This window comes from Erinaceus europaeus, chromosome 3 (genome assembly GCF_950295315.1).
Source record: "Erinaceus europaeus chromosome 3, mEriEur2.1, whole genome shotgun sequence".
NCBI lineage: Eukaryota > Metazoa > Chordata > Mammalia > Eulipotyphla > Erinaceidae > Erinaceus > Erinaceus europaeus.
Window position 1 is genome coordinate 116,724,820 of NC_080164.1, and position 24,988 is coordinate 116,749,807.

The following is a 24,988-nucleotide window of genomic DNA, read 5'->3' on the forward strand; positions in this document are numbered from 1 at the left end:
TTTTAATGTTGTTACTGTTGAGACAGGAAGAAATAGGGTGAGAGAGATCTGCAATCTATTCCACTGCCTGTGAAGCTTCCCTCCTACAGGTGGGGACCAGGCAATTGGACACAGGTCTCTGTACATGGTAACATATGCACTCTACAAGGTGCACTACCATATGGCCCCCAAACTGAACTGTCAATCTCTCTATCTCTTTTAATTTTAATTTTTGTTTATGTATTATTGGATAGTGACAGAGAAAAATTGGGGGGCAGAGATAGAGAGGAAAAGAGACAGCTGCAGCCCTGCTTCACTCGTGAAGCATTCCCCCTGCAGGTGGGCACCAGGGACTTGAACCTGGATCCTTGCACACTATAATGTGAATACCTAACCAGGTGTGCCACCACCTACCCTCTACCCTTTATCTTGGTTAAAAAAAAAAAAAAAAGAAAGAAAGAGGGAGTCGGGGGGTAGCACAGCGGGTTAAGCACAGGTGGTGCAAAGTGCAAGAACTGGTCTGAGGATCCCAGTTCAAGCCCCAGCTCCCCACCTGCAGAGGAGTAGCTTCACAGACGGTGAAGCAGGTCTGCAGGTATCTGTCTCTCTCTCTCCCCCCTCTCTGTTTTCCCCTCCTCTCTTTATTTCTCTCTGTCCTATCCAAAAATGATGGCATCAACAACAGTAATAACTACAACAGTAAAACAACAAGGGCAACAAAAGGGAATAAATAAATAAATAAATAGAATTTTTTAAATTAAAAAAAAAAAGAAAGAAAAAGAAAAGAGTTTGAATCACCATTCCACCCCTATAAGCCCTTCCTGAATACTAATTCTTCTCATTGCTTTTAAAACATTTTGTGGTAGGACTTCTTTGCATGTGCCAGGGAAGTTAAAAGGGTGCACAAAAGCATGGGTTTTCTCTCTGGCCAACTCTTCTCTCACTTTCTGTGTTGTTCCTTCCAGGTGATCACACTGTGAAGTCTTGTAGAAAGCCTGCCCTCACTCCAAAGAATTCTTTCTCCAAAGTAGGTGAAAGGCCACCTTCTTTCATGTTGTCATTGTCATTTGAATAACCAGATTGTTTTGCTTTGAACTTAACTGGCTTCATATTTAAAATGTTCACTTTCACATATGTGTATTATCAGTAGGACTATGTTTTAGTGAATTAGACATTACTTAGCACACATTCAGCTCTTAAAGATGCCAGCTTTAGAGCTAGAGATTTTTCTTTTTAAATAATGTAGACAAGTCTTTTGTCACTTAAATACCCAGAAAAGGATAATTCAATTAAGAGTGGAATTATAAGGGGGCTGGGCTGGATTAAGCACACATAGTATGAAATGCAAGAACCTCTGTTCAAGTTCCCGGCTTCCCATTTATGGGGGGGGGGGTCACTTCACAAATGGTGAAGCAGGTCTGTAAGTGTCTGTCTGTCTCTCCTCTTCTCTGTCTTCCCTGCCTCTCTCAATTTCTCTCTGTCCTAAACAATAAAAATGAAAAATGACCAATCCAGAAGTATTGGATTCATAGTGCAAGTACCAAGCCTCAGCAATAACCCTGGAGGCAAAAAAAAATTGGAATTATTTTGTTGTGTTAATTTAAACAGCAGTGGTCCTTAAATATCTAATCTCTCCTACTAGTATGGGGAAACAGGACTGACAAAAGCAGTGGACTTTCTTGTATGAAAGACAGAGAAAATGCTTTGCCAACTAATAAGTTGAGGGAACTGAAGTCATTTTAGGATTGGAGTTTAGAAATCTAAGTGTGACTTAACAAAGCTGTTTTAATACATAACTAAATTCTACTAATTTTATTTATGAGAGAGGACAAGCAAAGAACCATAGTGTCATTCTGGCACATATGATACCAGGTATCGAACTTGGAACCTCATCCTTGCGAGCACAGCATTTGATCCACTGTGCCACCCCGCAGGCCACGAAACTCTCTCTTTAATGCTGCACATGTGTTCACTAGTTTGGCTAACATTTCCTTTGATGATTTTCTTTCTGATGTGTAATGCATACTCTAAGATGATCAAAGATGATAGCTGTGACTTCCTTAGTGGAATTGTTGTGACCCACACACATCCCTAGTCTGAACTATGTGATTGTCATCCCATGTAAACTCCAGAGTAGAGGCAATTGCTGTTTTTTGTTTGTTTTGTTGTTGTTGTTGTTGTTGTTTTGTTACCTAACCTGAATATCTTAACTCAACAGAATGTGTGTTCTTGGGTTGAAAGAGAGCAACTCTCACCATTGTACTTATTTCAGAAGGTCTTTGATTTCACAGAACTAAAACAAGTGAATGTTGATAGGCTTGTAGTGTGAGTCATGCTCTCTGGAGTTTTAAATTCATGAATATCAGTATGCTGTTGAAAAGCAGAAGGGCAGAGCTTCTCTCTATGTTAATCATAAATTAATCACCAGACCCTAGAAGATAGGACTTAGGTTGTACATAGTTGCAAATAAAGCTGAGCAAAGGATCTGCTGTGGTCTGGTGATCAGCTCTTGGATCAAGGAGGAATCTGCTTTCTTGCGCAGCCCCAGGCTGGAGTCTATTAACTCAGTCCCGCCTCCAAGGAGCATCCACTTTCTACACTAGCGGAAGTGGGAAGTGCAAGTGTGAAGTTCAAGGAAGTCAGAACCGAACTTCCCCCATTTCACAAGCCTTCCTGCAGCCCCCTCAAACACAAAGCCTATGAGATTTCCATGTAACAAAAGGGGAAGGCAGAGGGTAGCGGTGAGTTTCTGTTCAGGCTTAGCATCAGTATTTCTGCTGCCAGAGCAGCAGTCAGTCTCTGATCATCCCAGTTCTTTCAGGGCACGGTTACACAAACATTTTTTTGTAGAGTTAAAATATTCCAGGAAATCTCCCAATGTTCTGTACTTGAATACTGATGTTTTACTAAGAGTTTCTCAAGGAAACCATAGTTTCATAATCCAATGAAACTTTTCTGACATTATGTAACCACTCATCTTAACCAAGTGGAAGAACTTCAGAGCAAACTATCTTTCATTTGTTTAAAAGTATTTTGATTTGCCCTAGCCATTTAATTTTGCATATTTTTTGTCCAAGTCATCTTTCTTTCAGTATACTATGCATGCCTCTATATTTACCACTGAATTAGAGAGTTAGATTCTATTTGGTGGTTACTTTATTGCTATGACTCCATGTTAATTTTCTTAAATTGAGATGAGAGACTGCATTTGATAAAGTTTATTATGTCAGTTGAGTTGATCATGTTAGTCTTTTTAAAAATACGTAGTTTATTTATTTTCCTTTTTGTTGCCTTTGTTGTTTTTATCATTGTTGTGGTTATTATTATTGTTGTTATTGATGTCATCATTGCCAGATAGGACAGAGGGGAGAGAGACAGATAAAAACCTGCAGACCTGCTTCACCGCTAGTGAGACGACCCCCCTGCAGGTGGAGAGCCAGGAGCTGGAACCGGGATCCTTACACAGATCCTTGTGCTTTGCGCCATGTGTGCTTAACCTGCTGCACTACCGCCCAACCCCCTAAAAATATGGATTTTAGTGAGGAAGATACAGAGAAAAACATACACATAAGAGAGAGAGACTAGAACGCTACTCATCTCTGGCTTGTGGTGGTGCTAGGGATTGAACCTGGGAACTGAGAGCCTCAGGCATGAAAGTCTTTTGCAGAACCATGATGCTCTCTTCCCAGTTAAATCTTAACACTCTTAAGAGTCTACATCCTCATAACAGTTTAAGACTTAAGAGATTTTTTTTTCCTTTTCTTCAACTTTGAGATTTAATAGTCTCATTAAACTTCCCTAATAAGTTTTATGAGGGGGAAAAAATTTTAAAAGGGCCAGGTGGGGGCACACCTGGTTGAGTGCACATGTCACAATCCACAAGGACCTAGATTCGAGCTCCTGGTCCCCACCTGCAAGGGGGAAAGCTTGGTGAGTGGTGAAGCAGGGTTGCAGGTGTCTCTCTGTCTCTCTCCCTGTCTCCGCCTTCCCTCTTAATTTCTGGTTGTCTCTATGCAATAACTATATAAAATATAAAAGTTTTTTTTAAAGTTTTATGGAAGACAAGTCCCATAAAATCTACACCCCAAAAAGCTATTTTTGCATTTGGATAATTTTAGCAAATACTATTGGATTGTTGGATAAGTCACGATGTATCTTTTTTCTATGTAAAAATGTATCATGACTTTTCCAACAAGCCAATATATGATGGATTTTTTTTTTTTTTTGGCAACTCAGAATTCATATAGGAAGCTTTGTGAGAATTATTGAAATTAAAATAGAGATGTAATATTGTTGACTCCACATGTCCAGATATATTTGACAATGGAAAGTCTCATCGCCTTTGCACATTTGACTGCACAAAAAGATGCCACTTACAGGGATTCTACTAGGAAACAAGGGTGGAAGAATGTGGAGAGACAATCCGCTTTCTCCTCCTCATCCCAGAAGTCAGTGAAATGATGATTTGCTTTGGTTTTTTGCTTCAGGTTAATGGGGAAGAAATAACTGAAGTCTTGTGTCCTGAAGACAGATGTTCTACTTACCAGATGAAGGCATCCGAAAACTTGATTCTGTACAAAGGTTGTGTTCCACATCTGGTTCCCTGAAGGCCCCAATAATTCAGATGATAGGAATATTAGTCATATTTTCTTATTAGACTTGCATATTCTAGCTTTAAAAGGAAAGGACAAATAAAATTTCTTTGTTCAAAGAAGTAAAAGCAATGTAAAATTAATGTTATAGCAGTATTATAATAATACTGCTTAATGGCATATAATATTATATAATATACACCAGTATTTAGTCCCATCTCTAAAACTAAAGTTACTTTTTATCGATTATAAAGATAACTTTTGTATAATATTTTCTTTTTTTCCTTTTTTTTTTTTTTTTTTTTTTTTGCCAGAGCACTGATCAGCTCTGGTTTATGGTGGTGCAGGGGATTAAACCTGGGACTTCAAAGGCTCAGGCATAACAGTCTGTTTGCATTCCTTTCTTGTTTTTTAAATTTAACAGGACAAAGAGAAATTGAGAGGGGAGGGAGAGATCTGTAGCACTGCTTCACCACTAGTAAGGTTTCACCTCCACCCACTCTGGTGGATACCAGAGGCTTGAACCCAGGCTTGAATACATGTTGACATGTATTCTCAATCAGGTGCACTGTGTCCTTGTTGTCTTGTGGACCTTACATCTTATGAAGCAGTAATTCACAGATTATATGTAATGTTGAATCTTTTTTAAAGAAATTTTTTTAATTTATTTTGCTATTGGATAGAGACAGAAATTGAAAGAGGGGGCAATAGAGAGTGAGAGTGAGACCCCACTTGTGAAGCTTTCCCTCTGCAGGTGGGGACTACGGGCTTGAACCCGGATCCTTGTGCATTGTAATATGTGCATTTAACCAGATACCCACCACCTGGCCCCTAACTCTCAATCTTTTGATTGAAGGTGTTAGGGCTGACCTGTTGTATCCTTAATCTTAACAGCATGACTTCTTTGCTGGTTTTTGGTTTGTTGCTGGTGGCTTTTTTTGTTATTGTTGTTTACCAGAGCACTGCTCAGCTTTGGCTTATAGTGGTATAAGGAATTGAACCTGGGACTTTGGAGCCTCAGGTGTGAGCATTACTTTGTATAACCATTACACTATCTTCCTCCTGCCCATTTGTTGTTTTTTTTTTTCATGAATTAATAATTTCAGATTAATTTGGGAGAAATGAACATTCAAATATTAATGTCTTATGAAAAAGGTATATCAAGGACATTGACTTGGGCTTATTCCATTTAAGTTCCATCTATGTCGTCTTTGGTCATAGTAGCCAAAGCAGTTCTAGACCCAAAAGATGCTCTTCCTGTTGGTGGGAACTGCCTTTCCTGTTATGACTACTATTCAAAATGGATACTTGACTTTCAAAAGAACTGGCATATTCTCCTGGGCACATTGTCTCTTTCTCATATCAGTACTTTGAAAGTAAAACTTCACATGAATTGCTGTCTTTCAAGAATCTGATGGGCAAGAAGATGACATTTATGATGACCCTCAAGAGGCAGAAGTCATCCAGTCTCTGCTCGCTGTTGCGGATGAGGAAGCCCAGAATCTCTTAAATCGAAGCAATGCAATAGGAGGCGCCAGTGATCCAGGTAGACAAACCAGAAAGTCTTTGGCCAGTAGTAGTAGGTGTAGGGATGGCTCAGAAAGGAAGTGAAGGCAGGACCACTGAAAAAATGGGGAAATATATATATATATACATAAATTTAGATAGTTATATAAAAGCCTTTGGCCAAACATGTTTCCCACCCCACATTGTGATTTTAGTCATCTCACTAGATAATCTTGGTCTATTTATTTCTCTCCCAGGGGCATTGAAGACCAATGGGGAGTTATCAGAAGAGAGAGCAGAAGATACAGATTATGACGGTTCACCTCTGCCTGAAGATTTTACAGAGGTGAGGATAATGCCCGGGAAAATTATCCAGCATACTGCATCACACATTAGAGTTATGTACCTACAAGTTAGATCCATTTGAGTTTATTGCTGGAGAAAGACAGAAGTTTTTTTGTTTATTACCTTAAAGTATCATCCTATCCCAGTGAAAGAAATCAATACTCGGGTTTCCTCAAATCGAAGAGAATCTAACAACTACTTTTAAAAACATACTGACAAACATTCCTAATTCTTACTTTAGACTTTTAAAACTTTGGATCTTCTAGAACATCGAACCAAGAAAAGGGTTGAAATTGTGGATAAATTATTCCCAAGACTGTTTAAAATGGACATTCTCTTACTCATCTGAATGTGACTTTGCTCAGTATTTTAGGATTTCCCCCTCGCCATTCTTGCTGTTCCTACTGAGCATCTTCAAAATTGTCAGAAGCAAATTGGTTTATGCTGTCAGAACACTTAACATGCTGACAGGTCTTCACAAACACTCTCATATACACATGATGATATAAACATTTAGAAATGTTTTGTATAGACAAAGGAATATTCTGGTTTCTCACTCTCCCCCCCCTTCGTTGCCTTTGTTTTTTATCTTTGTTGTGATTATTGTTGTTGTTATTGATGTCATCATTGAATAGGACAGAGAGAAATGGAGAGAGGAGGGGAAGACAGAGGGGGGAGAGAAAAACACCTGTAGAACTGCTTCACCACCTGTAAAGCAACCCCTCCTGTAGGTGGGGAGCCTGGGCATCTAACCAGGATCCTTACTCCAGTCCTTGCGCTTTGCGTCATGTGCACTTAGCCCGTGACGCTACTGCCCAACTCCCCTAGTTTCTCTTTTAATCGTATATAGACACAGGAAGCATATGTATCTATATCCACAAATTGCTGTTATAGTAGATGAGAATCTACAATAAAACCTAGTTTAGATTAAGTGTTTACAGACCACCTACAGGAGGCAGCGGCACTAACTTTGAACAGACCTTCAGGCTGGTATAGACAGCATAGTGATTATGCAAAGAGGCTCCAAAGTCCCAGGTTGAATCCCCCTTACTACCATGGGCCAGAGCTGAGCAGTGTGCTCTAGTTTAAAAAATAATAATAATACAGTGATAAGGATTGACTTTGAAGAACTAAGAGAAAGACTGGTAGGCTAATAAGTGAAAAGAAAAGAAAATCAGGTGAATTATAGAGGTAGCAGGAAGTCACAGAATTCAGACCTTGGAAGAGATTTTCCATGTGAAAATCCTTTTATCAGATAGGACAGAGAGAAACTGAAAGAAGAGGAGAAGATCGAGAAGGAAAAAGAAAATAGATGCCTGCAGACTTGCTTCGCAGCTTGTGAAGTGACCCCCCCCCCTCCTCCCCATAGGTGACAAAAGAATAAACCTGCCCCATCTGCAGGGGGCTCGTTTCACAAGCAGTAGAGCAGGTCTGCAGGTGTCTGTCTCTCTCCCTCTCTGTCTTCCCCTCCTCTCTCAATTTCTCTCCATCTTATCCTACAACAGCAGCAGCAACAACAACAATGGAAAAAAGATGGCCACCAGGAGCAGTGGATTTGTAGTGCAGGCACCGAGTCCCAGCCACAAGATTTCTTTTTTGGAGGCAAAAAAGAAAAGAAAAAGAAATTGCATTCATGTGTCAACAGCTGTGCTGTAATCCACTAGTCCTCTGGTAAAATGATTTTTAAAAGGAATATATATAAGACATGCCTGTCTAAATGAACATGAGTTCTGGTGTCCGTCTTGCATTCACTTTGCCGCTGCTGTGCTATTCATGCCCCTTATGTAAGAAATGAGAAGCTGAAATCAGTGTGAATGTAAAGGCGAGTAAACAGAATCCTCAGAGACTCCTGGGCCACCAAAATGTTTGCCGCACGTATAAGTTGAATGTCACATGTGTCTTAATAGTTTGAGAGTGAATAATAAGAATAAATGTAGAAAATAATAGGAAAAAACTAAAAGATAAACAAAATTTTCTTTTACAACGGGCTAAATTTCTCCTTCTAGTCTACCAAAATTAATGGCACTGAAGAATATTGTGAAGAAAAAGTAAAAAGTAAAAGGTAAGAAAATTGACTTTTGGAGCCAAATGGTGGCACACCTGATTGAGTACACGTGTTAACAGTGCACACGGACCTAGGTTCAAGCCCCCAGTCCCTACCTGCAGGGAGAAAGCTTCACAAGTGGTGAAGCAGTGCTATAGGTGTCTCTTTCTTTCCCTCTCTATTTCTCCATTCCCTCTCAATTTCTGTCTACCTATGAAATAAGTAAATAAAGATAATTTTTTAAAAATTAAATAAAGAAAATTGACTTTCAGAACATTTATGGAAATCCCATTTTCTTTTAAAGTGCTCTGAAGATTTCTATCTAGATGTTGATTTTTTTTTTATTTATAAAATGGAAATATTGGCAAGACAATAGGATAAGAGGGGTACAGTTCCCACTACCAGAACTCTATTTCCCATCCCCTCCATTTAAAGCTTTCCTATTCTTTATCCCTGTGGTAGTATAGACCCAGGATCATTCTGGGGTGCAGAAAGAAGGTGGAAGGTCTGGCTTCTGTTCAACTTCCCCACTGAACATGGGTGTTGGCAGGTCGATACATATACCCAGACTGTTTCTTTCCCTAGTAGGGTAGGGGCCTGGGGAGGTGGAGCTCCAGGAAACATTGGTGGGGTCGTCTGGCCAGGGAAGTCACATTGACATCATGGTAGCATCTGGAACCTGGTGGCTGAAAAAGAGTTAAGATATAAAACAGAACAAATTGTTGACTAATCATGAGCGTAAAGGCAAGAATATTGCAGATGAAGACTTGGGGGGGGGGTCTCCATTTTGGAATAAGCTAGTAGGTCTATTTTAGGTACATTCCAAGGGGCCCATGACTTTTCTAGTTTCTGCCTTAGTCTGACAGCTAACATGCAGGTGGACCGAAGGTATTGTCTGGGGAAATGGTGCCACAGTTGGAAAAAGGACTAGAAAGCTGCATCAGGGCAGAGAGTAGCTCCCAAATATGGGGAAAGTATATAAATATTGTTAACTGTAAACCTAGTTGATTTGACCTGGCGCCCATATTCTGCACAGGAGCCTCTGCATCCCTGTAGGTCTGAGCTCACATTCTGTGATCACAGCTAGGAACATTCCAGGCTATACAAATTCCAGGACCCATCTTCCTCCAGTGGTAGAATATGTTGCCCAACCTCCCTTCTTCTTCTAGCGTTTGCCCTTCTTCCGTAGCCAGTCAACAGCGTCACGTTGAGCCTGATGTCTGCTTGTTGCTGGCTTTGAAAGTGACTGGGATCCATGTGGATTCAGTCGGCTAGGAAGGATCGTCAGTTTCCCCAATAAATGGTTACTCACGGGATGCACCACGAGAAGGTCGATCCAATGCATCCCCCCAACCTCCCTTTGGAGAATGGAACAGTCTCTACCATTAGATGTTGTTTTTTAAATTGATTGATTCCCTTCTAATAGAGCATTATTGAGTAGCTTATGGAACCATCATTGAACATTTTAAAAGGAAGTTCTGTTGACAGTGTGTTTGTTATAACATTGCTCAGGAAGATCACTATTCACTTAGCCTCAAGAAAAAGCAGGGGCCAGCTGCTGGCTCACCTGGCTGAGCACACACATTACAGCATGCAAGGGCCCAGGTTCGAGCCCCTGGCACCCACCTGCATGGGAAAAGATTTGCAAGTGGTAAAGCAGTGTTACAAGTGTTTCTCTGTTTCCCTCTCTGTCTCCCCTACTCTCTAAATTTCTGACTTTTCTATCCAATAAATAAATAAAGATAATTTCAAAGAAAGAAGAAAGCAAGCAAGCAAGCAAGCAAGCAAGAGCCAGGATCTAAAAAGATAAGAACCAAGAGTGATGATAGTGACTATTCTTCTCCTGGTAGAATTATTGGCAACATTTTCCTATGTCTTTATTTTCCTATATAGCATGTGTTGCTCTTTAATATGAAAAGAAAAACCAAAGAACATAAGACACACACACACACACACTTTTTTCTGTTAACCACTGCACAGCTCTGCCTACGCTGGTGCCAGGGGTTGAGCCTGGGGCCTCTGGTGCCTTAAGCATGAAAGTATGTTGCATAAACCACTAAGAATCTCCCCAAACCCCAAAAGCATATATATATATTTTTAGAGCCTAGCCCCCCCCTTATAATACACACACACACACACACACACACATAGTTATATATAAAACATTCATTTTTTTGGATAGAAAAACTGAGATAGATGGGGGAGATCAAGGGAGAGAGAGACCTACAGCATTGCTTTACTGCTCGTGAAACTTCCCTTCCCACCTCCACCCCTGCAGGTGGGGACCATGGGCTTGAACCTCGGTCCTTGCACATAGTAGGTAACATGTGCCCTCAACTTAGTGTTCCACCACCTCCCCCCCACCCCCCCAAAAAAACATTTTGAACCCCCCCATGATTTTTTTCTTTTTTTGAAAAGTGTCTAATATAAAATTAGATATTTTTTATTTTTTTTAATTTCTTTATTGGGGAATTAATGTTTTACATTCGACAGTAAATACAATAGTTTGTACATGCATAACATTTCCCAGTTTTCCATATAACAATACAACCCCCACTAGGTCCTCTATCATCCTTCTTGGATCTGTATTTTCCCCACCCACCCACCCCAGAGTCTTTCACTTTGGTGCAATACACCAATTCCAATTCAGGTTCTACTTGTGTTTTCTTTTCTGATCTTGTTTTTCAACTTCTGCCTGAGAGTGAGATCATCCCATATTCAACCTTCTGTTTCTGACTTATTTCACTTAACATGAATTATTCAAGGTCCATCCAAGATCGGCTGAAAGTGATGAAGTCACCATTTTTTATACCTGAGTTTTTTTTATACTTATTTATTTTCCCTTTTTGTTGCCCTTGTTGTTTTTCATTGTTGTTGTAGTTATTATTGTTGTTGTTGTTGTTGTTGATGTCGTCGTTGTTGGGTAGGACAGAGAGAAATGGAGAGAGGAGGGGAAGACAGAGGAGAGAAAGATAGACACCTGCAGACCTGCTTCACCACCTGTGAAGTGACTCCCATACAGGTGGGGAGCCAGGGGATCGAACCGGGGTCCTTACATTGGTCCTTGCGCTTTGCGCCACATGCGCTTAACCTACTGCACTACCGCCCGACTCCCATAAAATTAGATTTTTAAACACAGCCATCTTATCCTGTCCTTAGGGACATTTTCCCCCAAAAGACTGAATTCGTTCATTCATCATTTATTTACTTATTGACTGGTAGTGTTCCAGTTAACATACATTACATAACATAGCATACATTGTAAAAGAAACAAAAGCAAGTAAAGGTGATTCATTCTTTAGAGTCAGTTTAAAAATGGAGAAGAAATAAAAAGTCATGAACTCACCTAGGACACAACCTTTTTTTTTTTTTCTTTTTTTCCCTTTTAATTAACTGCCTATATTAGTTCTTCCATCCTAAAGGAAATATCTGTCAGCAGACCAGCTGCACTACATTAGTACAACATACTAAGATCCCTTGGGGGCTGGGCGGTAGCGCAGCAAGTTAAGTGCATTAGTACAGCATACTAATGTGTTTTTACAAAATTAGATCTTTTTGGTAACACAAAACATGTTGTATATTTTGTTGACCAACAAAGTGGCTAGATGTTAAGTTTTGCTTCTTAATAGCTGACAGTCAAAAGGAGCTATTTTTCACTAAGTAAAGGTAGAGAAGGGGGGTGAATATTGTTAATGAATAAGTAACGTACAGGGCCAGGTGGTGGTACACCTGGTTGAGTGCACACATTACAGAATGTAAGGACCCAGCTTCAAGCCCCTGGTCCCCACCTGCAGTGGGGGATGCTTCGAAGATAGGCAGTGAAGCAGTGCTATAAAGATGCCAGCTTACTCTGGTTTGGCATGGGAAGGAGAGAAAGGGTAAATTAGTGTTAATTTCTTTGAATGTCAGTTGGACACACTGTGAACATGATTCATTTGCATGTTACTAACTCTTAGATATAATTTATTTGAATGTCTCTAAAACTATGGTGAGTCTCATAATTATAGTTATCTCTTTTTTCAATATTTATTTATTCCCTTTTGTTCCCCTTGTTAATTTATAGTTATAGAGATGGTAGTCACAGCTTTAGAGAACTGGTACATATCTTTTGACCTAGTAATTTTATTTCTAAGCCTTGATTCCATTTCCATATGTGTGCAAAGACCTTTCTCCAAGAATATTTGTTGCAACATGGTTTTAGTAATTTAAAAAAAAATAAATTCCTGGGCACAAAAAAGAAAGAGGGACGGAGGTTGGGTGGGTGGATTATTTTCATGTAGTTGCAGTCAGTCATCCATGTTGAAGGGCGGAAACGAAGCCCTCCCATTCCCAGGAGTCCTACTTCAGTCCAAGGCTCAACAGCTTGGCATCTGTTAGTGGAGAAATGCATTCTCTGTTAGACAACTCTGTGCCTCAGTTTAACTTACATCTGCAAGTAGAATTTGAAAAGTAAACTTAGGGCTTCTCAGGTCATTCATTTTTAAAGTAGCAGAGTTGTAAAGGCAGGAAGTGGTTTGGGCTATAAAATGTGTTGACTTCAGATGATAATGAACCTGCTCTGCTGTCACAGTCAAATTCAAGAGTCACAAGAAAAGAAGATGGATGATGAGGATGAAGTAACTTGGGGGAGTGAAGAGCTTCCAATAGAGGCAACAAACCATGAAGGTTCTGGTAAAGACAAGGATTTTCATAGCTGTTTCTGTCTTGTTTGTTTTCACCAGAACAATGAATGGGGGGAAAATCATTATTTCTGGACTATGTTATTTCTCCGTGTGCATATCTCACTTTGTGTTGTACAGGCCATTAAATCACATAGACAGACACCAACATTCTTTATACAACCAGATACTACACAGTCATAATATTTTATTTTTTCTTACCATGACATTTGGAAATACAACTAAAATTCTCAGTAGCTTAGAATAAAACATGCAAACAAATGTGTAGGCACATTAAATAGAAACACAGAGTCACAATTTTTCCATTCAGGAGCACTTCCCCACCCACCCTCCACCCCTGGCGGCCATCAGCAACCTTTCCAGATGGAAAGGAGGGAGAGAAAGAGAAAACACCATAGCACCAAAGCTTCCCCTGGTGCAGTGGGGACCAAATTTGAACTTGGGTCACGAATAAGCTAAGGCATTACCTTGAATCCCAACCTCATTTTGTAAGCATGGAAGTCATGTCCATCCTGTCTTTCGAAGTCCGATTTGCTAAAGCAGACCCAGGAGGGTGAGTGGAGGCCTTTTTAACTCAGGTTCCCTGTTACTGTCCAGCAGTGCCGATGCCCCAGTCGGTTCCTCCAGCCAGCTCCCATTCACCCATTCTGCACTTCTCCAGCAGCCATGCCCAGCTCTGACGTTTACCTAAGTTTCACACAAGCCCATTCTGAATTCGCAATCAGCCTTCACCCCAGCCAGGAGTAGAGGCTCTTGCTTGTCTTGTTCAGCTTTGTGCCACAGTTCTTATTGCTGTACTGTAGCTGCTTCATCAAAATGCTTTACTGTGTGTTCAACATCATTGGAGTTACAGTTGGGCAAATTATAGCAATTAGTGTCCCCAGGGTAATGGTTCCTCTGGGGAGCAGTTCTCATAGAGCAGAATCATTAGCCACTTATCTCTTGGAAGACATTGTTGTCACTGCCAAAGACCCCAAGGATTTCATTTACTTGGGGAAGCTGTCAACTCTCAGCAGTGTTGGCACTGAATGCCAGGTGGGGTCATTTCCTGGGCCGCCTCCTATGTTGGAACTTGCTGATGCTTCTTCCTTCATTTGTTTCCTCACTTACATGCAAAATAATCAGAACATCAGATAATTCGCATCAAGAGAATACCACCATTTGAGTTGAGGAGAGAAAAAGAAATAATTGAAACTCAGTGACTATGAGCGAATAAAAGCCAAGAGAGCCCTTAAAAGCTCTGGGCATGCAAATCGGGCAGTAGCACAGTGGGTTAAGTGCACGTAGTGCAACGCGCAAGGACCAGCGTAAGGATCCTGGTTCGAGCTCCCAGCTCCCCACCTGCAGGGGAGTCGCTTCACAGGTGGTGAAGCAGGTCTGCAGGTATCTACCTTTCTCTCCCCCTCTCTGTCTTCCCCTCCTCTCTTCATTTCTCTCTGTCCTATCCAACAATGATGACATCAGAAACAACAACAGTAATAACTACCACAACAATAAAACAACAAGGGCAGCAAAAGGGAGGAAAAAGCAAAAAAAATTTTTAAAACCCACTTTTGTAAAAAGTGAATAGGTGTTGATATAATTGAATCAGTTCATTTATTAACAAAGTCAGTTCTGGAAGAAGGGAAAATAAAAAAGTCTGTCCCCTTGCCCCAACCAGAGTATCGTTCAGCTGTGGCTTATGATGATGCCTGAGATCTAACCCCAGACCTCCAAGCCTCAGGCATGAAAGTGTGTTGCACTTAGCCGCTGTACTATCTCCCCAGCCTGAGAAGAATGTCTCTGAATTAACTGTGTCTTGTTAGACCATCTGTTCCTGACAGTTGAAGAGCTTGCTGCGCTCCCCGTGGTCAAAGTGCTTCCCTCTGGTAAATACACTGGAGCCAGTCTGAAATCAGTCATTCGACTGCTGCAGGGTTTGCTGGATCAAGGAATTCCTTCCAAGGAGCTGGAGGTGAGTGGTTTCTGCCAGGAGTTCTCTCTCTCAAAGTTAAATACAGGATTAGGAGGAATTTTGAAAGAGGGCTGTTATGTTCCAACTCTACCTGTTAGGTGACTTACTTTCAGCTATGAAAGCAGCATCTTTGTCCTTCTGGTAATATAAAGTGATGGGTTTTTTTTTTTTTTAAATTAGCATCCTAGTAGTTTTGATTTAAAAGAGTCTCTTTAAGGGGCTGGGTAGTGGCACACTCGGATGAGTGCACACAATACCATGCACAGAGACCCAGGTTTGAGGCCCTGCCCACTACCTACAGAGGGGACGTTCACAAGTGTCAAAGCAGGTCTGCAATATCTCTCTCTCCCTCTTACTATTTCCTCCTTCCTTCTTGGTTTTTTCCTCTCTTTTTTAATGTTTGTATTTATTTATCATTGGATAGAGACAGAGAGAAATTAGGGAAGGGGGAGGTAGGGAAAGAGAAAAAGACAGTCATAGCCCTGCTTCACCACTTGTAAAGCTTTCCCTGCAGGTAGAGACCAGGGGCTTGAACCTGGGTCCTTGTGCACTGTTGTGTGTGCTTAGCCAGGTGCACCACTGCCTGGCCCCCAGTTTTTCTCTGTCCAAAAAAAAATGTGGAGGGATGGAGCAGTGGATTCATCATGCAGTAACAAATTCCTAGTGATAACCCAGGTGGAAATAAAAGCAAAAACATTAATAAATCTCTTTAGCCTCTTTGGAACTTGATAAATACCTAATTGTCCACCAAATGTCATATTTCAGCTGAAGCCTACAGTGTCACTGTGTAGGGTCTGTGCCTCACCATGTCTCCAACCCAGGTTCCAACCCTGACACCTCATGGGGAGCATCACCACAGCAGGGGAAACTCCGACACTGGTCTCCCTCCCCCTGTTTCTCTATCTCTATCTGAATGAAGAAAGCAGTTTCCAAAGCTGAGCAGTACTCTGGTTTGATTTTTTTTTTTGCTTGTATTTATTTATTTATTCATTTATTTATGAGAAAGATAGGAGGAGAGAGAGAGAACCAGACATCACTCTGGTACATGTGCTGCCAGGGACTGAACTTGGGACCTCATGCTCAAGAGTTCAATGCTTTATCCATTGTGCCACCTCCTGAACCACGGTTTAAATTTTTAAATTGTACTCATGTGCCAACATCTGTAAACTGTTAATTAACCTCCCAATTATAATTTTTTTTGGCATATAGCTTATATTAAGTTAAATTAACGATATTAAGTTAAAAAAAAAAAAAAGAAGCCCACAATATCAAGTCTTCTAGTCCATGAGTAGTAACTGTTTTTCCATTTACATTATCCTTCACTTTCTCTCAACAATATTTTGTGGCTTTCAAATTTTTTTAATTAAATTAAAATAAATATTAAATTGAAGATATTTAAACAGATGCATTTCTGCCACTCTGTTAAAATAATTTTGAGATTATAGCGGTATTTCCTTCGACTGAATATCTCTTTTTCTTTCAGAGACACATGTTGCAAAGCTCCACCACTTAGGAAGCTTCCCCCCTACAGCTGAAAGCCAGGGACTTTACCCTGAGAATGTCTCCATTTCTTTTTGTTTGTTTGTTTGTTTTTGTTTTTTAGAATGTCTCCATTTCTTAACACACAAGGGCTGCCCTGATTAGTAGCCAATTCCCCCACCCCTTCATTAAAGTATTTGCCATTTCCACTGAGTTATGGCTTATCTCAGCAAGTATGTATCCACTTTTGCTTACAGAATCTTCAAGAATTAAAACCTCTGGATCAGTGTCTAGTTGGACAAACTAAGGAAAACAGAAGAAAGAACCGATATAAAAACATACTTCCTTGTAAGTTCCAATCTGGCCTGATGCGATGCTAGTTTGATTTGCTAGTATAATTTAAACTGATGTACCACCTGTGTTCAGTTTCTGATGCTTCTCTTACATACACTCAGAAATTTACATCAGTAACCAACTTACATATACAGTATGAATTCCTTTTCAAGATTATTTGTATATTCTGAAAACTGGTCAGTGGGATTTTAAATATTTTTTCCTACATTAATGTATTTTTAGTAGCACAGATTAGAAAGTGACCAGTGATGCTCAATAGGTCATCTTAAAGGCTTTTTAAAAAATATGGTTATGGTGCAGGGGTAGGGTAGTGGTTATGCAAAGAGCCTCTCATTCCTGATGCTCCAAAATCCCAGGGTGTTTATCTATTTATTTTCCATTTTGTTGCCCGTTTTATTGTTGTAGTTATTATCTTTGTCATCATTGTTAGGACAGAGAGAAATGGAGAGAGAAGGGGAAGACAGAGGGGGAGAGAAAGATAAGACACCTGCAGACCTGCTTCACCACCTGTGAAGCGACTTCCCTGCAGGTGGGGAGCCAGGCTTAAACTGGGATCCCTGCGCGGTCCTTGCGCTTTGCGCCATGTGCGCTTAACCTGCTACGCTGCACACTACCGCCAGACTCCCGATCCCAGGTTTAATCCCCTGTACCACCATAAAACAGAGCTAAGCAGTGCTCTAGTTTAAAAAAAAAAAAAAAAAAAGAATGACTTAGCTTCTAGATGAGCAATTTCTATTATTATTATTATTTTATTTTATTGCCTCCAGGGTTATTGCTAGGGCTTGATGCCTACATTACTAATCCACTGCTGTTGGAGGCGATTTTTCTCATCTTGTTGCCCTTGTTATTGTTATTATTGTTGTTAGGACAGAGAGAAATCGAGAGAGAAGGGGAAGACAGAGAAGAGAGAGAAAGACACCTGCAGACCTACTTTACTGCCTGTGAAGCGACTTCTCTGCAGGTGGGGGGACCTGGAGGCTCAAACCTGGATCCTTAGGCTGGTTCTTGTGTGCTTAACCCACTGTGCTACCACCCAGCCCCCAGATGAGCAGTTTCTTAACATTAATGTGTCACAACCAAATATCTGTAAATTATTTCACTCATTTGAAGTTTAGAGAAAAGTCTGGTTTACATAATAGCTGCATATGTACTCCTAGGTTGCATGATACTTTGAATTATTTTTCAGATACCAGAAGGGGGGGGAAGCAATTATTTTCACCCACGTTTTACCTATTTCATCAATCAACATGATTTCTTAATGATATATAATGTGCAGATAGCCAGACTATTACCACCTAGCAACCACTTACACTAACCATCAGCCACACCTGTAAATATTTTTCTTAGTACTGTGGATCACAGCAGGATACACTGCCTGCCTTTGCCAGAAAGACAGGCAACAATCCAAAGATAACAGTCTATAGTACACTACAGCACATGCAGTAAATACTGGCACAACGGAATTCATACAGGACAGAAGACACAGCTTCATTTGGGAGATTTCCTATAAGAAATAAATCTGGGAGTCGGGCTGTAGCGCAGCGGGTTAAGCGCAGGTGGCACTAAGCACAAGGACCCGCATAAGGATCCTGGTTCAAGCCCTGGCTCCCCACCTGCAGGGGTGTCGCTTCACAAGCAGTGAAACAGGTCTGCAGGTGTCTATCTTTCTCTCCCTCTCTCTGTCTTCCCCCTCCCCTCTCCATTTCTCTCTGTCCTATCCAACAACAATGACAACAATAATAACTACAACAATAAAAACAACAAGGGCAACAAAAGGGAATAAATAAATAAAAATAAATATAAAAAATATATTTAAAATAAAAATAAATAAATAAATAAATAAATAAATCTGACAGCCAGGGAGGGGATATAGCAGGTAGAGTACAGGACTTGTACGCATGAAGTCCTGTGTTTAAGCCCCTATACTGCACGTGCCAGACTGGTGCTCTCAGAAAGTAATAAAATGGGAAAGAAGGGTTGGTTGTCTTTTTTTCTCTCTAAAATTTTTTTAATATTTATTTTCCTTTTTGTTGCCCTTGTTGTTTTTTCATTGTTGTTGTAGTTATTATTGTTATTGATGTCATCGTTGTTAGATAGGACAAAGAGAAATGGAGAGAAGAGGGGGAGATGGGGGGGAGAGAAAAACACCTGCATACCTGCTTCACTGCCTGTGAAGCAACTCCCCTGCAGGTGGGGAGCTGAGGGCTTGAACCAGGATCCTTACACCAGTCCTTGCCCTTTGCACGACATGCACTTAACCCGCTGCACTACTGCCCAACTCCCTGGGAAAAAATTTTTTTTTTTTTTTTTTTGGTGGCACACCTGGTTAAGTGCTCAGATTACAGTGCACAAGGACCCAGGTTCAAGCCCCTGGTCCCCACCTGCAGGGGGGAAGCTTCACAAGTGGTGAAACAGAGCTGCAGGTATCTCTCTGTCTCTCTCCTTCTCTGTCTCCATATTTATAAAATGGTTTATACATACCAGAGAGGCCTGGTTTGAATTTTTGTTTTACCCATATGAAATACAGTTAGGCAAAGACAAAAATGCTCACTTACGGAACTAGAGAGTAAACTGAGGGGCAGTGTCACGCCTGGTTAAGCAACAGTACACAAGGTCCCAGCTTCAGGCCCCTGGTCTCCACCTGCAGGGGGAAACTTCACAAGTGATGAAGTAGAGCTATAGGTGTCTCTCTGTCTATCTCTCTCCCTCTCCATCTTTCCCTCCCCCTCTCAATTTCCCTCTTGTCTCCATTCAATAATAAATAAAGTAAAATAAAAAAAAAGTAAGGTGAGCTTTTTATTATCGTGTTCATTTATTGTTTTGACTGTTTATTTACAAGAATCAAATTTTAAAAAATGGACAAGAGTTCATTTATGCCAGTCATATTCACAGTAAATATTTTAGTCATTTCATTGTAATTATTTTTTGAACTATGAAATATTTGAAGGAGATTGTCATTGAACAGTTGTTGTCCTTACTAAGACAAGGAGGAAGAAGCAGAGAAAGGCTGTTTGTTCCTCTATGTCTAATTAAGCTGCTGCCATGTTTATTTTAATTACTTCAAATCTAAATAAGGACATCAAATGTCCTGTCAGAAATTCACTGAGTTGACACCTTAGATATATTGAGAACATAAAATGGGTAGGGGTATATAGCATAATGGTTATGCAAAGACTGTCATGTCTGAGACTCCAAAGTCTCAGATTCAATCCCCTGCACGACCATAAGCCAGAGCTGAGCAGTGCTCAAACAAACAAACAAAAAAACACATAGAATGTGTTTGTGATCTGAACCAATGGTGAGTGAGGAATTGCTTGATAGCTGTGCATTCATTAGTTTATTTGAAAAGTGTGACACATACGTCTCTTTTGTGGTGGGAAATTCACAGATGATGCGACCAGAGTGCCTCTTGGTGACGAAGGGGGCTATATCAACGCCAGCTTCGTCAGGATCCCTGTGGGAGGCGAGGAGTTCGTTTACATCGCCTGCCAAGGGCCTCTCCCTATAACAGTTGGAGATTTCTGGCAGATGATCTGGGAGCAGAAATCCACAGTGATTGCCATGATGACCCAAGAAGTCGAAGGGGAAAAAATCAAGTGCCAGCGCTACTGGCCAAACACTCTGGGCAGAACCACCATGGTCAACGACAGGCTCCGGCTGGCTCTGGTGAAAATCCAGCAGCTGAAAGGCTTTGTCATGAGGGCAATGACCCTGGAAGACATTCAGGTAAGAGGATCAACCCCTACATATTCCTGAGGCTTGTCTCCTCAGAGGATAGTCCTGAGTTCCCTCCATGACTGCATCCATGAAAGCCAGTGGGCTCTTGGTTCCCTTTCCCATGGGACTAATAGAAGCTGTCTATAGTTGTTGTTGTTCTCCTCCTTCTTCTCCGTCTCCTTCTCCTCCTCCTCTTCCTCCCCTCTTCCTCCCCCTCCCTCTCTCCCTCATCCTCCTCTTTTTTATCTAACATAAGCTTAAATATGACTCTTCATGAGCTCTACCAGTTTCCTCCACTACTCACTACTGCAGTAAAAAGAATATGAGGGGACTGTGGTGGTAGTGCATCTGGTAGAGAGCACATGTTACACATTACCGCCGGGATAGCTTCGCGGGCGGGAGACAGATGACCAGGGACTTGTGGCTGAACTGACAATGCAGTTCAATCTTTATTGATGAGCAGGATGCAGTGCAATCAATCAATCAAATCTCTCTTCATTAGAAAATCCTGTCCTTTATATCTCCTGAGGCGGAAGTGTCAGGAAGAGGAAGTATGTAGAATAGGGGGTGGGGAGAAGTAAAAAAGTGCTCGAACCAGTGGGGATTAAATGGTGGAAAACAGGATGTGACTCGGAGAGGGGGCGGAGTGGAAAAAGAGCCAGAACCAGTGGGGATTAAACCAGTGCGGATCTCAAACAAAACAATGATTATGTAAATAGACCACAGCGTTAAGCATGCAAGCAAACCTAACGTGATGATCAAAACAGAAGGTCTTAGAAGCATACCAACACATTACCACGCACAAAGACCAGGGTTGAAGCCCCCACTCCTCTGTATTACTCCAACACACACACACTCTATATTACCATAGCGAGTATTGCTTTCTAGTGTCTTCAAAAGCTGCTGAACATACAATCAGGCCCCCAGCTGCAGAGGGAAACTTCATGAATTGTTAAGCTATGCTGTAGGTGTGTCTCTGCCTCTCTCCCTCTTCTGTTAACTTCTCTGTCTCTCAAATTTAAAAAAAATTAAGTACTTCTAGGCACCAGTGTTTTTAAAATTGAGACAGGGAGAACGAGAGAATACAGCACTTTTAGTGTGAGCATCTATCATTCTTTGATTACTGATGGCACAAAAGGACAGAAGCTATTTGCAGGAGGCTCATTGTTTAAGGTCAGACTTCTAAGTAATCACAGTAAAATTGTTTTGCTTTTTAAAAAATCTCTAAGTAGCAGTCATCTGTCCAGAAAGCTAAATTAGTCTATTTGAGACTACATGGACAACTGGAGCATACACATTTGTCGTGAAGATAATTCCTGTGCAGCCACCTACCAGCTGAATCAGTGCAGCTCAGATTAGGTCAGTGAGCAGACCCTGAGTAAGTAAAGCTGCTGCTCTTTATTCATGTTCACATGCTCTTGCTTTTTACACTTCTCCCCCAACAATACTAGGCCACTATGAGTCATATGTTTTTTGTTTGTTTGTTTGTTTGTTTATTTATTTATTCCCTTTTGCTGCCCCGGTTGTTTTATTGCTGTAGTTATTACTGTTGTTGTTATTGATGTTGTGTTGTTGGATAGGACAGAGAGAAACGGAGAGAGGAGGGGAAGACAGAGGTGGGGAGAGAAAGAGAGACACTTGCAGACCTGCTTCACCGCCTGTGAAGTGACTCCCCTGCAGGTGGGGAGCCGGGGGCTCGAATCGGGACCCTTACGCAGGTCCTTGAGGTTTGTACCACATGCGCTTAACCCACTGCGCTACCGCCCGATTCCCGAGTCGTGTTTTTTAATTGAAGTTTTAGTGTTCCTAATTTTACTTTCTTAGGAACAAAGTCTTTATCAGCTCAGTTCTATTGGTGTCATGAACTTTCCCTTCATGACTTTTTAGGATAGTTTTTTTTAATGCCACCAGTGTCAGTGCTGGGGCTTAGTGCATGCAAAATGAATCCACTAGCCCTGGTAGCACTTTTTTTTTTTTTTTGAGACAGAAAAATTGAGAGACATGGGAAAGAGAAAGAGAGATACCTGTAGCAGTACTTCACTGCAAATGAAACTTCCCTCTGCAAGTGGGGGCTGGGAGAGGGGTGTTGACTGTAATCTCAGCAACTTTCAAAGACACCATAGAGCTAGCTATAATCCCATCTGTATATTAGATTCCACATGTAAGTGAAATCACGCAGTATTTGTCTTTCTAGGTCTGCCTTATTCACTTAGTGTAATGACTTCAAGATCCACCCATGTTGTCTAAAATGAAAAGATTCCCCTTTTGTGACTGAATAATATTCCACTGTGTAATGATAGCACATCTTCTTTATCCGTCTATCTATTGGTGGGCACCTAGTTTGTCTCCATGTCTTGGTTATTGTACATGTACACTGAACATAATCTTTTATTTTTTTTTAAGAGTCTATTACTGAGAAAGATAGGAGGAGAGAACCAGACATCACTCTGGTACATGTGCTGCCAGGGATCGAACTCAGGACCTCTTGCTTGAGAGTCCAATGATTTATTCACTGCACCATGTCCTGGACTACTGAACACAATCTTTCCTAGTGTTTATTTTCTTTGGATACATTTTCAGAAGTGAAATTGCTGGATCACATGGTGGTTCTATTTTTTAACTTTTGGTGGAATCTGTGTGTCGTTTCCCATAATAGTGATTGTACCCATTTCCATCCCCATCAGTATTGTCCAAGGGTTCAGTTTTCTACACACCCTTGCCATTAGTTGTTTTGTTTTGTTTTGTTTTGTTTTGTTTTTTGGTAGTTGTTACAAGCTTGTAAGCTTAACAGTTTATGGTTCTACACTCACCACCAAAGTTCCATATCCCCAACCTCCTACCTCCTTAAGAACCACCATAGCTCTCACAAGTCTTACAATGTGCTTGCTTTTGTTTTGTTTGGATTTTTTTTGGGGGGGAGCAAGTTTATGTAAATCAGATCTAAATTCCATATCTGAGTGAAACCATCTGGTAGATGTCTTTCATCTCTTTAATTATTTCTCTAAGCGTAATCACCTCCAGTTCCATCTATTTTGTTCCAAAGGACACACTGACATCTTTTTTGATTGCAGGTAATATTTCATAGAATATACATATATCTCCTTTCTTTTTTCTTTTTACCAGAGTACTGCTCAGCTCTGGCTTATGGTGGTGTGGGGGGTTGAACCTGGGACTTTAGAGCCACAAGCATGAGAGTCTCTTTTCATAACCATTATGCTATCTACACCCCACCCCCACCCTATCCTTTTTTTTTTTAATATTTATTCTCTTTTGTTGCCCTTGTTTTATTGTTATAGTTATTATTGTTGTCGTTGTTGGATAGGACAGAGAGAAATGGAGAGAGGAGGGGAAGACAGAGGGGGAGAGAAAGACAGACACCTGCAGACCTGCTTCACCACTTAGGGAGCCAGGGACTCGAACCAGGATCCTTACACCCGTCCTTGCGCTTTGCACCATGTGCACTTAATCTGCTGCGCCACTGCCCTACTCCCATAATCATTCTTACATTTAATTTCTAACCACTAGGAACTTATTATAATCACTAGGAATTCACTAGTTAACCATGCAGACAGAGGAAGTCCCTGACCTTGTGGCAGTTCCTTTCTAGGGAGCCTATAGTCACTAGTGGTAGTGCAGGAAAAACTATGAAGAAGTTGAATGAACCACAGTGATCATGAGAGCTGAGGAGACATTGACCCTGGTTTTTATCTGGGAGACATTTGAAATTGAGTCATGGTAAAAAGTTGTTCCTCCCAGCTGGGGGTATGGATTGACCTGCTAATGTCCATGTCCAATAGAAAAGCAATCACAGATGTCAGACTTGCTACTTTCTGTACCCCACAGAAAATTTTGGTCCTTACTCCCAGATAGGGATAAAAAAAAAAATAGGGAATCTTCCAGTGAAGGAGATGGGACATGGAACTCTGGTGGTGGGAGCTGTCTGGAATTTTACTCCTATTATCTTACAGTCTTTTTAATCATTATTAAATCACTAATAAAATAAAGTTGTTCTCCAAGGGTTTAGTTCTCTAGGTGGCGCACCTGGTTGAGTGCACATGTTACAATGTTTAAGGATCCAGGTTCAAGCCTCCAGTCCCCACCTGCAGGGGGAAAGCTTTGCCACTGATGAAGCAGTGTTGCAAGTGTCTATCACTCCCTTCCCTCTTGATTTTTGGCTGTCTCTAATAAATAAAGACAATGAAAAAAAAACATTTTTTAAGTTGTTCTTCAAGGGGGCCAGGCAGAGGCACATCTGGTTGAGTGCACACGTTACAGTGCACACGTTACTGCCCCTGCGGCTACAGACAGACTATGACCCACATAGTCAACGACTGCCACC

The 24,988-nt window shown here is 41.0% G+C and overlaps 1 protein-coding gene across 12 annotated transcripts in view; it reads left to right on the forward strand.

The window, feature by feature from the left end:
• The window catches only part of PTPN13 (protein tyrosine phosphatase non-receptor type 13), a 220,297-nt gene that overhangs the window by 186,905 nt on the left and 8,404 nt on the right, over nucleotides 1-24,988 (forward strand). For 11 of the 12 annotated variants that reach the window (XM_060187764.1, XM_060187767.1, XM_060187771.1 and 8 more), the window contains 9 exons: nucleotides 945-1,006; nucleotides 4,467-4,560; nucleotides 5,980-6,117; nucleotides 6,335-6,423; nucleotides 8,429-8,484; nucleotides 13,037-13,137; nucleotides 14,951-15,099; nucleotides 16,836-16,926; nucleotides 20,321-20,658. In XM_060187764.1, coding sequence (XP_060043747.1) covers nucleotides 945-1,006; nucleotides 4,467-4,560; nucleotides 5,980-6,117; nucleotides 6,335-6,423; nucleotides 8,429-8,484; nucleotides 13,037-13,137; nucleotides 14,951-15,099; nucleotides 16,836-16,926; nucleotides 20,321-20,658 — 1,118 coding nt within the window. The remainder of the gene's footprint in view (nucleotides 1-944; nucleotides 1,007-4,466; nucleotides 4,561-5,979; nucleotides 6,118-6,334; nucleotides 6,424-8,428; nucleotides 8,485-13,036; nucleotides 13,138-14,950; nucleotides 15,100-16,835; nucleotides 16,927-20,320; nucleotides 20,659-24,988) is intronic. The other variant, XM_060187766.1, reaches the window with a different exon arrangement.